General features: G+C 41.9%; 1 protein-coding gene and 1 long non-coding RNA gene across 3 annotated transcripts in view; one reads left to right on the forward strand and one right to left on the reverse strand.

Moving 5' to 3' along the window:
- tcaim (T cell activation inhibitor, mitochondrial) overlaps positions 1–10012 on the forward strand; it is a 30239-nt gene extending 20227 nt beyond the window's left edge. The window contains exons 6-11 of the mRNA XM_060922057.1: positions 433–555; positions 1993–2090; positions 2195–2286; positions 2442–2674; positions 6665–6796; positions 6967–10012. Coding sequence (XP_060778040.1) covers positions 433–555; positions 1993–2090; positions 2195–2286; positions 2442–2674; positions 6665–6796; positions 6967–7192 — 904 coding nt within the window. The 3' untranslated portion in view covers positions 7193–10012. The remainder of the gene's footprint in view (positions 1–432; positions 556–1992; positions 2091–2194; positions 2287–2441; positions 2675–6664; positions 6797–6966) is intronic.
- LOC132886876 (uncharacterized) overlaps positions 1–13225 on the reverse strand; it is a 34445-nt gene extending 21220 nt beyond the window's left edge. For both annotated transcript variants that reach the window (XR_009654737.1, XR_009654738.1), the window contains exon 1: positions 13157–13225. This is a non-coding gene — a long non-coding RNA (uncharacterized LOC132886876). The remainder of the gene's footprint in view (positions 1–13156) is intronic.
- Positions 13226–13937: the final 712 nt, after the last annotated feature.

Raw genomic sequence — 13937 nt, forward strand, 5'->3', positions numbered from 1 at the left:
TGATACTGGATCGTTTTTGTCCCTAGTAAAAATTTGGACCCAAGAAAGATGGGAAAATTGGGCCCAGGATTCAAAACAAAACAGATTTTCTCTTTAACTTCAATCTGAGCTGCTGTTGTACCTTAATTATCGCTAGTGGAATTGACCTTGGTGTGTGTCGTCTAGTTCTCAAGCAGTGTCATAGGCTTGCATGCCATTAGGCTTTCATTTTCGTGTTGTCAAGGAATATAAAGGTTTCTTTGCAAAGTTAAAGCAGCATAACTGAGGAATATACAACAAATATTACTCGTTGTAAGTCACAAGTCCCTGTCAGCATTATTGTAACCATGACACTGTCTTTAGCATCTCTGGATTGATTACTTTTCAGTTAAAGTAGTTCTGAAATGCAAAAGTATTATCTTGCGCAAACAGTTGAACACTCTGATTTTGCAGCCTGTGGCTGAGGAACAATCAACGAGAGGCCAGTAAGAAGCAGAAAGCCAGCGTTCCCAGACGAGCCGAGCTGAAGAGACTGAAGAGAGAGCTTATTGAAAAACTGGGCCTGCTTGATATCAGGTCAGCTTTGACATACATGCATCCAAAGCTATTTAATTAGTTTAGGAGAAAAAAAAAATCATGGACAAGGGCATTGACTGAGCCGGCGTCAGCATTCCTGCACTATATTGGGGAAAGTATGTGGATACCTGACACCCATATATGCCCATTCCGAAACCATGGGCATTAATATGGAGTTGGTCCCCTCTTTGCTGTTCTAACAGCGTCCACTCTACTGGGAAGGCTTTCCTCTAGATTTTGGAATATGGCTGTGGGGATTTGCTCATTCAGCCACAAGAGCATGACTGAGGTTGTACACTGATGTCAAATAAAAAGGCCTGGCATGCAGTCCAGATTCCAGTTCATCCCGTAGGTGCTCAGTGGGGTTGAGGCAGGGCTCAGACCATGTGAGTTCTTCCACATCAGCCTGGGCAGCCCATGTCTTTGTGCACTCTGTGAACCTTGCTTTGAAACAGGTTTGAGCGCTACAGCATAAAAAGACATTCTATACATAATAATAATATAATAAGTTAAATTTATATAGCGCCTTTCAAAAAAAACCAAGGACGCTTTACAATTATAGACAAGGAAATTTTGTAATTTTGTAATATAAATTTTTGAAATTTATACAATTTTGTGCCAACAGTTTGGGGAAGACCCACATGTGGGTGTGATGTTTGGGTGTCCACATACTTTTGGCCATATAGCATATGTGGTGAATCTATGGCTGTGTCCGAAATCACTCACTCACTCATTCACTACTCACTATCTAGGGAATTCTATACAGAGGACTATACAGTGAGCTCATTGGTAAAATGAAAAAACACTTTCGGACACTACGCCGCCACGCCGTTATTTACGTCATTGCTGTTGCACAATTAAAACGTGCCAGATCAGTTGGCTGGTGGGTTTTCAAAATAATAAATACATGCATGTATTTTTGCGATAAATACATCATATACTGAGTGTATTTCCCACATTAATAAATACAAAGTGCTTTGTGTCTTTTTATTAAATCCAGTTTGAGGCTTTTGATTACTTCCTCGCTCTGCACTGTAACTTTTATTCTTGTATTTTGTCTGTCTTATTCTTTTTTTAGCTTTTTTCTATTCTCTTACTGTTTTTAATTGTACTTGATTGTCCATTTATAATGTGTTTCTTCCTTCGTCTATTCACCCCAACGCATTTTTTTTTCTCCCCCCTTTCAGTGCGACCGCAATGTATGATGGTATATATTGCTTGGTTAGTGACCATCGGTTGTACACTACTTTTAACGGTGTACTGCGGGATACTATGAGTCCACTATATAGGGTGTAATAATTCTCACTATACATTCAGACAGCACTACAAAATGGCGAGCTCAGTGTATAGTTCACTATATAGTGAGTGATTTTGGACACAGGGCACGTGAAAATACTTTTGTGTTGCAAGGATGTTGTATTTTCCTCCTTCCTGCAGGTGGCAGCGCAAATGGGGCATTGCACACAGATGCTGTCAGATGCAGAGTTTGAGCCGCCTCTCTTTACAGAACCCAGAGGCCATGCCTAACCTCAGAGGTACTCTATGCACAAAAGGATTATATGTGATACATGGGTTGTTTTTGTTGTATGAACAGATGAGTCAGCGTGCCTTCTTGTATTGACATTTTCTCACCACACAGGGCACACAATAGTCTTTACTGACCAGTCAGGAATGAATGCCTCAGGCCATGTGATGCTGGGGACAATGGATGTGCATCATGAGTGGACAAAGGTAGTGTGTGTGTGTGTGTGTGTGTGTGTGTGTGTGTGTGTGTGTGTGTGTGTGTGTGTTTAATCTCTATTAAGTGTGCTAAAATCCTCTTCTTCTGTGGCCAGAATTTCTCTTTGTCTGTCTGGTCTGTAATCCATGTCGCTTGGTGTGTTCAGCTCTTCGAGAGGTTGCCCAGTTACAGCAGTCTGTTGCAGCAGACAGAGTGGCTAAAGGATAGGATCAGTTTCCTGTTAGGAGGGATCCAGGTGATCCATATGGAGCGTGTGGGTCTGGTATTGCCTCTGGAAGACCACTATAGCACCCTCAGCACCTTTCACGAGAGACTGCTGCCTCACAGACTCGCCCTCCACCCTCGCAGCCTACAGGGACTCGCCATGACCCTAGAAAAGTAAGCTGTTTTCAACTCATTCTTTTACTCACTGTGTGTACTGGTTGCTGTGTTGCACGTTGTAGTTAAATAAACAAAATTGGAAGCCCGCCCACAGGTCATACGGATCATCTACAGAAACATTGCTAAATGATTTTCACTACTTGTGTTGTTGAAACTTTGGAATGTACTGTTTTTGTGTACTGTTGTACTAGCCTGGGCCCGCCCATCCTAAGCGTGACGCAACACGAGGGCTTGTTGCGAGCTTAGTCTGGCCAGGCAAGCTATCTACAGCTCTTCCAAGCTCCCGAAAAATCGGGAGCCAATCAACTTTGAGCATCTCCAACGGCCCTGGGTAGAGGCATGTTCAAGGCAGTGACGTAGTAGAACTGCGACCGGAAGCCACAGATTGTTTACAGAATCTATGCCGGAAGCGCTTCATTCACTAGAAACATTACGAACATGGAGCAAGTTCTCATTGAAAACGGAGCAAAGAGCAGCCCTGGAGGTATTTATTGAAAGGAAGGCTGTTTTCGCCTTGCTCCCGACCGGCTTCGGTAAGAGTTTAATCTACCAGTTAGCCCCATCGCGTCACATACATCAGAGGAAAGAGTGATGTGATTGGTTTAAGCTTCGTCACAGCCTTTTCTGGCTTCGACCAGTAGCAAACTGAGGCATTTCAGGGAGGCGGGTCAACCACGCGCTTTGGGAAACGGTTGGGCTTAATATCTTTGCCAGACCAAATGCTCGCAGAGCTTTGAAGTCGCGTTAGCCAGACTACTGTTGTACAGAACCAAGCCTTATGCCTTAACAGAGTCAGGTGACTCTCCTAAAATATTTTGTAGTCTAATGTAAATGGGTAATGTGAAAGAGGACAAAGCTGACCTGGTTCAAAGCGTGTACAAACAGGGTTCACCAGTGTAATATGAGGAAATCTCCTCCCCCCCCTTCCATGCTATCAAAAGTGTTCTCTTCATTGTTTTCACTGGGTATTGTTTGAATCAGCTCAAATCAAAACAAGCTGCTTGTGAAAGTCAGATTCTGCTGTTAAAGTGGACCTGTTCTGGGCAGTAGCTGTCTGTCTGTCTGTTGCCATTCTCACAGTTGAGTTGACACCATCAGCTAGCTTCTGTAAATTCTTTTGAGTGGTTATAGCACACCAGAGGGCCCCAAACCCTCATCTGGTGCAGAGCCTAATCTAGGGCGCGTAATACGCGATAATACGTGTTTTTTATCTGTCTGTCGCACATCCACTTTTTGGGCGCGAGAGTGATATCGCGTATCTATTCATTTTGTCGCACATTTATAAGTAGAGACCGTGTAGTCGCGTTTTACTGAATCTTGTGCGTATCAATTTGTCAGCACCCGCTAGCAAGCACTGCGGTAAATATAGCGTTGTTTACACACCAATCGGAAAATATCGGAAAGGACCGAAGTATTCCGAATGGTTTATTTAGCGGGTAAAACAGTTTTGTGAACTATTATATCATTGGTCACTGAACCAGAAGACAGTGTATCTCAACCAATCGTGTGAAGTGTTTTAAAAATACCCAAAAGCACATGGCATATCGTTCTGTCTCATCCAAACATAACATTCAGACCCTCCAGGATTTCGCGATTTGCAACGTCAACGCAAATTCAACCAATCCCCGTGAATTCAGGGCGGTGTTGCAATTATATCCAATCACCGCAACTTTCCCGCAAATTTGACCAATCGTTGGCGTCGTCTTGCAGTGACGTCAACAAACTACCTTCCGCCTTACTTCCGTGTATACGTTCAAGAGAAGCAGCATGTGCGCAGTGTTGCCAGATTGGGCGGTTTTAAGTTCATTTTGGCGGGGCTGGAAAACGTCAGCAGTATCTGGCAACATTGCATGATGTGTGAGTCAGTGTTTCTCATCTCATCTCATCTCATCTCATTATCTCTAGCCGCTTTATCCTTCTACAGGGTCGCAGGCAAGCTGGAGCCTATCCCAGCTGACTACGGGCGAAAGGCGGGGTACACCCTGGACAAGTCGCCAGGTCATCACAGGGCTTGAGTCAGTGTTTATATAGGCTTAAATTCTGTTACTGAAAGTGTGCTATGTTTACAGTGAAGGACTGTGTGCACTTTATTTTTTTTTTTACTTAATACAAGAAATTAATGGATGCCAACATTTTTGCCAAAATGGTATTTTATTTTCCATTGTTTAGGCAGCTTCAGCATCATACTGTGAGATTCTGTTCAAATTGTTTTTTTTTCTTCTATGAAGCCTGAGCCATTTATTTTATTAGTTTATAATTATTGTTTAATTTAGTCTTCAGGAGAGACTGCCTGCACACAGTACTAGTATTAATAGTTTTTTTTTTTTTCTTACATGAAAGCTGAGGCATTTATATTATATTTTAAGGTAACTTCATGTTGTGCTCTGCACTAACTTTTGAACCAACAGGTGCATTTGGATAAGAAAAGCCTATTTTTCTGCATTTTTGTAGTCCTGGTAATCTTACACATTCTACATGATTGCTAGTTGTTGGTGGTTTTTTTTGAGTAATTTGTTTAATTTTTCTTGTTGAAAGTTCAATTTAGTATTATGTTAATGATATTCTAAAAGTAAAGATTAATAAAACTGTTCTGTTTATAGATATACTCTTGAAAATATCTACCAATGTATTACTTATTTTTCTGTCCCCACTAACTGGAACAAATGAGGGATATTTTTACCCATGTTAATATTTTCTGTCCCCTGTTTCTACAACTAGTGAGGATCTGTCCCCTATTTTCAAATTCCTAGATTAGGCTGTGTGGTGGCAGGTACACATACACACCTCTGGGCAATTTAGAGTAGCCAGTTAACCTAACTGCATGTCTTTGGGAGGAAATCCATGCAGATACAGAACATGCAAACTCCACACAGAAAGGCCCCGTCAGCCACTGGGCTCAAACCCAGAACTTTTGTGCTGTGAGGTGACAGTGCTAATCACTACACCACCGTGCCACCGGCAGCTGATGTACAAAGTTGAATTATTATTCATCTGATCTCATTATCTCTAGCTGCTATATCCTGTTCTCCAGGGTCGCAGGCAAGCTGGAGCCTATCCCAGCTGACTACGGGCAAAAGGCGGGGTACACCCTGGACAAGTCGCCAGGTCATCACAGGGCTGACACATAGACACAGACAACCATTCACACTCACATTCACACCTACGGTCAATTTAGAGTCACCAGTTAACCTAACCTGCATGTCTTTGGACTGCGGGGGAAACCGGAGCACCCGGAGGAAACCCACGCGGACACGGGGAGAACATGCAAACTCCGCACAGAAAGGCCCTCGCCGGCCACGGGGCTCGAACCTGGACCTTCTTACTGTGAGGCGACAGCGCTAACCACTACACCACCATGCCGCCCTGAATAATAATAATTATTATTATTATTATTAAAGTGATGTTTCATTCTAAAACCACATCAGACTTTGTAAATAAAGGTCCAGACAGAACAAAAAAAGTCAGTTCTTTGACCAGACCCATTCTTATTATTAGCTCACGCAGCCATAGCATGGTGAGCTACTGCCATCACGTGGTGTCCGTCTGTCCGTCCACAATTCACAAAACTTGCTACTCCTCCCGGAGTTCTCACTGGATTTTGCTTGTTTGTTTGGAAGATCTCATCAGTCGGCACAAAAGTTGCTCCCTGGTTTTGTGATTTCTCTTTAAGGAGTTGCTAATTAGGCCGGTTTATGAACTTTCAGGAAAATCGCTGCTACTCCCTCAGTTTTCACTGGATTTTGATTCTGGTTGTTTTATTTGGAAGATCAAATTGTTCTCATGAAGAGCAACGTAGCTAATTATAAACGAGTCTTGTTTCTCATGGTATGGCCATGTGAGCTGCTGCGCCACTGACGTGCTGGTAAAAGGTTGTCACTGTGTCAGTGCTTGAGGAATTCAGAAGTCTGGTGCTTGTGCTGAGAGCAGGGAAACCCTTGACACTCCAACACTTAACCTTCTGTACTCTGTATTTTGTGTTTACTGTAGTGACCGTACTAGCCCTAGCCTCCATGAGATGGGCCACTTCATCGTCCCCACCATATGTGATCCTGTTCACCTACAGAACTTCCTTCAGAGTAACGCCCCTGAGGCCCGCAGACGTCTGCAGCGCAAGGAGCAGTGAGTGCAAATCTAGCTTTTAACCAAATACATCAGTGAGCGGATTTTCCCCCATAACTTAAAGATTTCAGTTTGAATCTTATTTTCCAAAATGTCTCGATTCTAGGTTTCTTTAACAGGAAACAGTAATGTAACAGTTCTCATCTTGTTATACTCTGTATGCCCTGCAGGTTAGAGGCTGAGGAGGAGGATGTGGTGTCCATTTGCGTGCAGGATCTGTCTCTGTGGAGTCTGTCCAAAGAGCCCAGTGTCTCCAGCAGTCAGATGATCCCATGCTGCAGGCGTTTGATCGAGGAGAGGTCTCCTTATATGAAGGGCCTGCACCTCTGTGTCTCACACTTCTACTCTGTCATGCAGGATGGTGATCTGTGTATACCTTGGGATTGGAAGGGTTGACACACTCTCACAGATGTTCAAATACAAGCACTGTGTGTTTGCTCATGTAGGTATGCAGGCTTGCGGTGAAGCTGTGGCTTATATGTAGTATGTTCTTGAATGCACTTTGGTTTTGTGATGCAAGCAGATGGATGGTCTGCTCGTAAAGCCAAGAGAATTTGTGAAAGGAGCTTGTGTGGATTGTTTCAGGATGTCGTTTATTTGTACTCTAAATGTGAGCACTTGAGGAGTAGTTTCATTTCAGTTTGCTGCATGTGTAGGCCATGAGCCAAAGGTTCAGTCAGGATGCTTCGTGTCAGAGTGACCGTTTCAGTTGAAATGCAGAATCTGAAAGCAACCATGACAACGTTGTTATTGTGGCTGTCGGCCACATAATTCCTGGAATTAATGTATGTTACCATGGAGTTTACCTTTTAAAAGGCAATTAGTATTAAGAGTCTCTTTCTTGAGTACTCTGATTAACGCTGTATAACTCAACAAGTAAGTGCCAGAGGAGATAAGGAATAAGCTTTGCAGTACTGGCAATCTACACTGCCTGAACGAGTTACTGTCTATGTGATGCATCTAAGGTCCAGTAGATGGCGCTCCTCTACAGAGTTAAAAATCCACTGGACATGTACCCAAAAAAAAATCCATTCCACTACATTATCAATAATTTGTCCTCATAACTCAGTTTTACATTTCATGTAATATTCTATAACATTGAATTAAGATTATAAATGGTTATTACTGTGTTAAATATCTGACTACAAGATTTAACACTCTCATACTTGTAAAGATTTTTTTTGGGGGGGGGGAGGTTTTTGGTCTCAAGGCCACTTTTGAAGGTCTCTGTATCGTCTCAGAATTTTTACTCGGTCTTGTCTTGGACATAAGACTCGGGATTTTATTTCAAGTCTGGTCAAAACCACAACTATGGGGATTTCACTAAATTGTCTATGCATTGTCTGATTTATTCGTTAACATCATTACTGTGATTGGATGGAAAACTTCCTGCTTCAAATGCGACCAATAACATGATTCATTGCTAATTTTGAAATTTTTCTTCCTGTTAACAGCTGTCACCCCTCCCCCCCCTTCACACACACTGGTCTGGTCCTGCTCTTTGACTCGGTCTCGCCCTGTCTTGGTCTTTGTCTCGATACACTTAACTACAACACTACTTAAATCTATTCTCTTTATCTTTCTGTAGGAACACTTATGTGAGTGCCTATTTTAAGTGAGTGTGTCTCCTAGTTAAATATGCACATACACTATGTGGACACCTGACCTTCACAACCATATGTTGGTCGTCTCCACACTGTTGCCACGTGATTGGTTGTATTCAGTCATGTGACTTTTGCTTATGAGTTTACTTCCAGTGAATGAAGTGGTGGTCAGGCAAACCGATTCGGCCGCCGTTATGTAAAGAGCTAGTGAAACTGTGTCTGACTATTTTCGCAGTTTAGAGGCTAATGCACAGTCAAGATACCTTGAGAAAGTTGCTTTTCATAATGAGAGAGATTAAGAAAGAAGGATTTTTTTCCTATGATTTGAAAAAACTATCCAGCTGCTGAGTTCCCCGACATCTCAAACTACCTGGTGCTGCAGACATCGTTCTACATGGAAAAACGGATGAAAATCTGGAAGAGCATGGAGGTGTACAACTTATGTGGTTGCGTTAAAGATCTGTGGATCAAGACACTACAAGATAAATCCTGTATTGTTTATGCCTGGGTAAATAGGCATTTATGGGCTTTCTGTATGCATCTTTGTAATGACTGCTAGGACACAAGTTTTAGTATCGGGTGTAAACAAACTACAGCTGCTCAATTCTCGATCCTCCCTGCTCTTCTCTTTCAGATAAATCATTCACAAAGAAACCCCTTTAAACACCTGGGTATTAGTGTATTCTATGAAACAGGACAGAGAAGTTATCATGGCTCGCTGTAACTGCATGGTCAGGAAAATAGTTTCGTGCTGTTAACTTGTGAGCTCTGCTTTTGTTTACATAGATCATCGCAATTACCTTATCTGTCTAGTTCGGAGTAGGAGCCCAAGCTACATCATCGTGCTTGTAAACATTCCTAGGACATCCTGATAAAGTGAAAACATGCATTAGTTTACAATATGTCGACCGTGATCAAACAGTAAACAAAAACACTTGATCTAAACTTCAGAACATCATGAAATAACAGAAAATGGCAAGAAAAATCTTCTGCGAATCCAAACGAAATAAATCGGAGGAATTAACAAACCTTTCACAAAGTAATTACGGCAACCTTGTGTGTTCTTTGACTCGGCTCCCTTCAATCGCAGTGAAAGGTTCAAAAGCCACCTTTCTCATCGTCTTTTGGTAAAATCCTTTGCTTGTTCGCCCTTTGTCACTTCACAGGGAACCCGGGAAAAACTTTTTTTCAGTTTCACGCTTTGTTCGATTCAAGCGGCCCGAAACACGCTAGCGCAGGGCATTTTCACGACTAGCAAGACACCTCAGCGACAGTAACGGTTTATGAACAGTGAGCTCAGTTGACCACCACTTCACGTCTTGCGTATCTAATGAGGCAGATGTAACGTCAGATCCAACCCACCTGTTGTCTAGAATGTCTTTGTATGCTGTAGCCTTAAGATTTCTCTTCACTGGAACATGACCGTGCCCCTGTGCACAAAGCAAGGTCCATAAAGGCATTGTTTGAGTGGAAGAATTTGAGTGGCCTGTACAGAGCCCTGAACTCAACCCCGCTGAACACCTTTTGAGATGAACTGGAATGCAGACTGTATGCTGGACCTGCTCACCGGACATCAGTACCTGGCCTCAGTAATGCTCTCACAGCCACACTTCACACCTCTGGAGTGGAATGTTCAAAAAACACATACAAGTGTGATTTAATTGGCTATCCACACACTTTTGGTCACACATAGGTCACAGTGGATGACAGTTTTATTTTTTGTTAATTTTATATGCAGATGATCCCAGGAGTTGGACTAATGTACTGTAGTTATGCTGTATAGAATGATTCATGTTTGGATTAAAGCACTGGATATGTGATGAAGTAGGTAAATGTGTAAAATTAATTTGTGTGTAAAGCAAACTTGTTTCTTTTCTATAAGTGTCAAAAAGAGCAGTTGAGTTTAATAAATACGGACAACTTTTAAAGCTGCTTTTCTTTCTTTCTTTCTCAAATCTGTTATTGATGTATTGTCCTTGAGATAAATTGCTCAATTTAAAGTACGTTTATGGAAGGATTTATGAGTTTATGTACTGCAGATACATTAATTTTCCTCAATATGTGTTAAGCCTCTTTATTTTCTTTCCTGGCCTTGCAGGTACTTGAGGGTTTGTTTGTTTTTTTCCCCCCTCCCAAGGATTTCATGATTGCTTAGTGGTTTCTGAATGACCATGTGCATTTCTTTTCGGTGTTGAACCTTCTTGGCTTTCATTCATTTTTCGAGTAATAGTAGATTACTGTTCGTTACTGCGGACACCCTCTGACTTGACGTGCATGTCTGTAGGCAGTGGCATTAAATCTAGAGTCTGGTTGACATTTGTGACATCTAAATGACAGAGAGAGAGAAAACATGAGCGATCAACTTGGAGTGAAATGTATTTGGTTCTTCCGCTGGACTTCCTGAAGCAACACCTGAAGCACTTTTGAACAAGTTACAGCTGGGACCACGACTTCATCACTGATCTAGTCCGATGATTTATACCAGATTAATATGAAGGTCGTTCTTTGTAACTTTGTTTTTATAAACACTGGTTCTTTCTTACTCCTACTTCTGTTCTTACTCGTATGCACCAGTTAGTCAACACAATTCCCATGGAATAATATGTTAAATAAATAAGGATCAAATGAAGGAATAAATTAATAGAATTAAATATCCCAAGCATTTACATCCAATGCCTGAGATAAAGCCAGCTTTATAATAGAAAAACTTATCAAAGCTTCTGCCAACTTGTCTTTAGTTGAAGTGAGGAGATCTCCATTCACTTCAGCATATCCTGCCCATCCTGAAACCCTGTTGTTTTCAGTTCCTACTTATCTTCCTGGACTTGCCCCTTAGTTCCACCGAAGGGAAATTGTACATTACAGCATACAAATACATCCTATACAATTGTGTGCTTCCAAATTTGTGGCAACAGTTTGGGCACATATGGGTGTGAGGCTCTGGAGTTCACAAACATTTGGCCATAAAGTGTAGCCTTTTTGTTTCAAACGGTATTTACGTCCTCATCTACGTCTACTTGCTTTTGTTAACCTGCCATAGTATAAAATATGCTTTGGACTGGATGAGGAGGAGATGATTCAAGCTGAAATCTGAGAAGAAGAATATGGTCCCTCAGTCTTTGTTCAAGAGCTGTCTGGATAAGCATACGTGATATATGAACTCCCAGCCTAACTCGAAAAATCCTCTAGCTTTTAGAATATGTGCAAATCCTTGAAGAAGTCCTGCTCAAAACAGTTATGCAAAACCAGACACACAGCCTTAGCATATTTTAACCACCAGATTTTCATCAAGTCTTACAAGTTTTGCATCTTCTCCAGAACACTCTACTCATTTAAAGGGCTGATGACACGTTTTTGACATCTTTGGCGATGTTTTATAACATAAAAAGTAATTCCCGATGATCCATGTATTAATTCACGAAGGCGTCTATTTTACAAGTTATGATAAAAAACGCGGCTATTTGGGCAAATTTGACGGGGCTGCAGCACCCAGGAGACGAATGAGGAGGAGGGGCTATATGACGTCAGCGAAAGAATCTTCCTCCTCACTTACCAGTTTGTTGTTGATGCGACAGGTGTTCAGTTTGTCATTATTAGTATTATTATTATACATTATTATAATATATATAGTTATTATGCCTTCGCGTTGTGTTGCCGGCTTTTGCTCCAAAACCCACAAGGATGGGGTAAGTTTATTCAAATTTCCCAGAGATCCCGAGCTGCATGCGAAGTGGGTGAAGCAAATCAGGCGCACTCGTGACAAGTGGGAGCCCTCATCAACATCCGTCCTGTGCTCTGAACACTTCGATTTGGATTGTTTTGACACCCTTCCCAGCTTAAAAGAATCTCTTGGGTGTTCAGTTCAGCACAAACGTGTGCTGCTACCATCAGCAGTGCCTACAGTATTCCGGAGGGGGTCTACTAGTAGCTACGCCGGATCCAGCAGTCGCCTGGGACAAGGCGACTCCTCCAAAGACAGTCCAACTGTCAGAACATGTGTTGTGAAACGACATAAGATAAAGGTACGTAGAGCTATAGAGTGCTCCAACATGATGCTAAAAATAGTAACCATGTGGTCTGCGTGGCCATCTTGGAAGTGACTCGCTCCAGAGCGCTCATAGAGTACACATCATAGAGTACACATGATAATCATAAATGTAATCATAAAGTCAGCGTGATGTCAGTCATGTATTTGCTTGTGAAAGCTTGCACTGTCTTCGATGGTGTTGGATGGTTTGTTTACGTCTTCTTAGTACTAATACAAAAAAAACTGATCTATGGGTATGGGCATCATATCGCCTAGTCTTCCTCCTCACTTGCTAGTTTGTTGATGTGACAGATTTGTAGTAGCAGTTGTAGTATTTTGCCTTTGCATTGTGGTCTCTTATTGCCAAGTTGAAAGAATTTGTTTCTCAAAGCAAACACTGAGGGAAAGCTAACTTAGCCAGACAAGTAGGCTACAGATTGTCATTTGCTTACACTGATGTAGGTTATCAAATATTTTGCTTCATTCAAGGATAAAACTAAGAAGCCATAAACTAGAAGACATACCTGCCAATATTATCCTAAATGTATCACGGATCAGGCATAGTCGTAAGCTTATTATGTTAGCCGTTTGCATGCTCCATTAGGAACTATGTATTCAGTGTAGCATACGGCTTACATGATATAAGCAGTGTTTACACATGCAAGACAACAATACACAATATTAAAATATTGATTCCGTAACATTTTGAACAAATACGGGTTGACCTACCAATCCTTGTTATCCAACCTTGTGGTGTTCAATGCTGGGCTGTCTACCTGTCTGCTTTCCGAGTCGGAGTCGCTCTCAGATTGCACAGTAACAGGTTCAAACCTGTACGGTTGGATGCACCCGTGTTCGTCATCACTTGATTCTTCCAATCTATCCCACTCACAACACAATTCTAGACTCCCAGAAGAGGAAGAGCTAGAGAGTTCACCGGCGTTTTCATGCGCCATTTCCATTGAGTAGAACAGCCAGAGAACCGCAGCGTGTTCTTCCGCTGACGTCACAGCATGGCCACGAGCCACGGACCCAGTTTTCTTGCGCTGTGCAATTAAAAGTTGGATATTCGCGTAACAACAGCTTCTTTTCACATAATTATAACAGAAATCTAACATGTTTGCCATGTTGTATAGTTTATTTAAGAAATTGCATAGAGTCATGTTCGTGTCATCAGCCCTTTAAATGCAAAAGCAAATCCACAAACAAACATGGATGAAAAAATATGGACTTGCTTTCAGTCTTGTAAGTACTTGAAAATGACCACGTATTCATTAAACTGCAGTGTATAATATACCACTTGGTCAGTTGGGACCCAACTAAAAAGCACAAGAAAACAATTATAAAGATCTTGGGGGGGGGGGGGACACACTCAATAGCATCCTCAACTACCAACTTCCTCAATTTCTTTTACAGTTCCCTTCGGCTCCTATAACGCCAACAATGACCCAGACAGGTTAGTCTGGTTTTTCTTCATGAACCGTCTCAAGGTTACATGCTGAGCAGCTTA

This window comes from Neoarius graeffei, chromosome 5 (genome assembly GCF_027579695.1).
Source record: "Neoarius graeffei isolate fNeoGra1 chromosome 5, fNeoGra1.pri, whole genome shotgun sequence".
Lineage (NCBI taxonomy): Eukaryota > Metazoa > Chordata > Actinopteri > Siluriformes > Ariidae > Neoarius > Neoarius graeffei.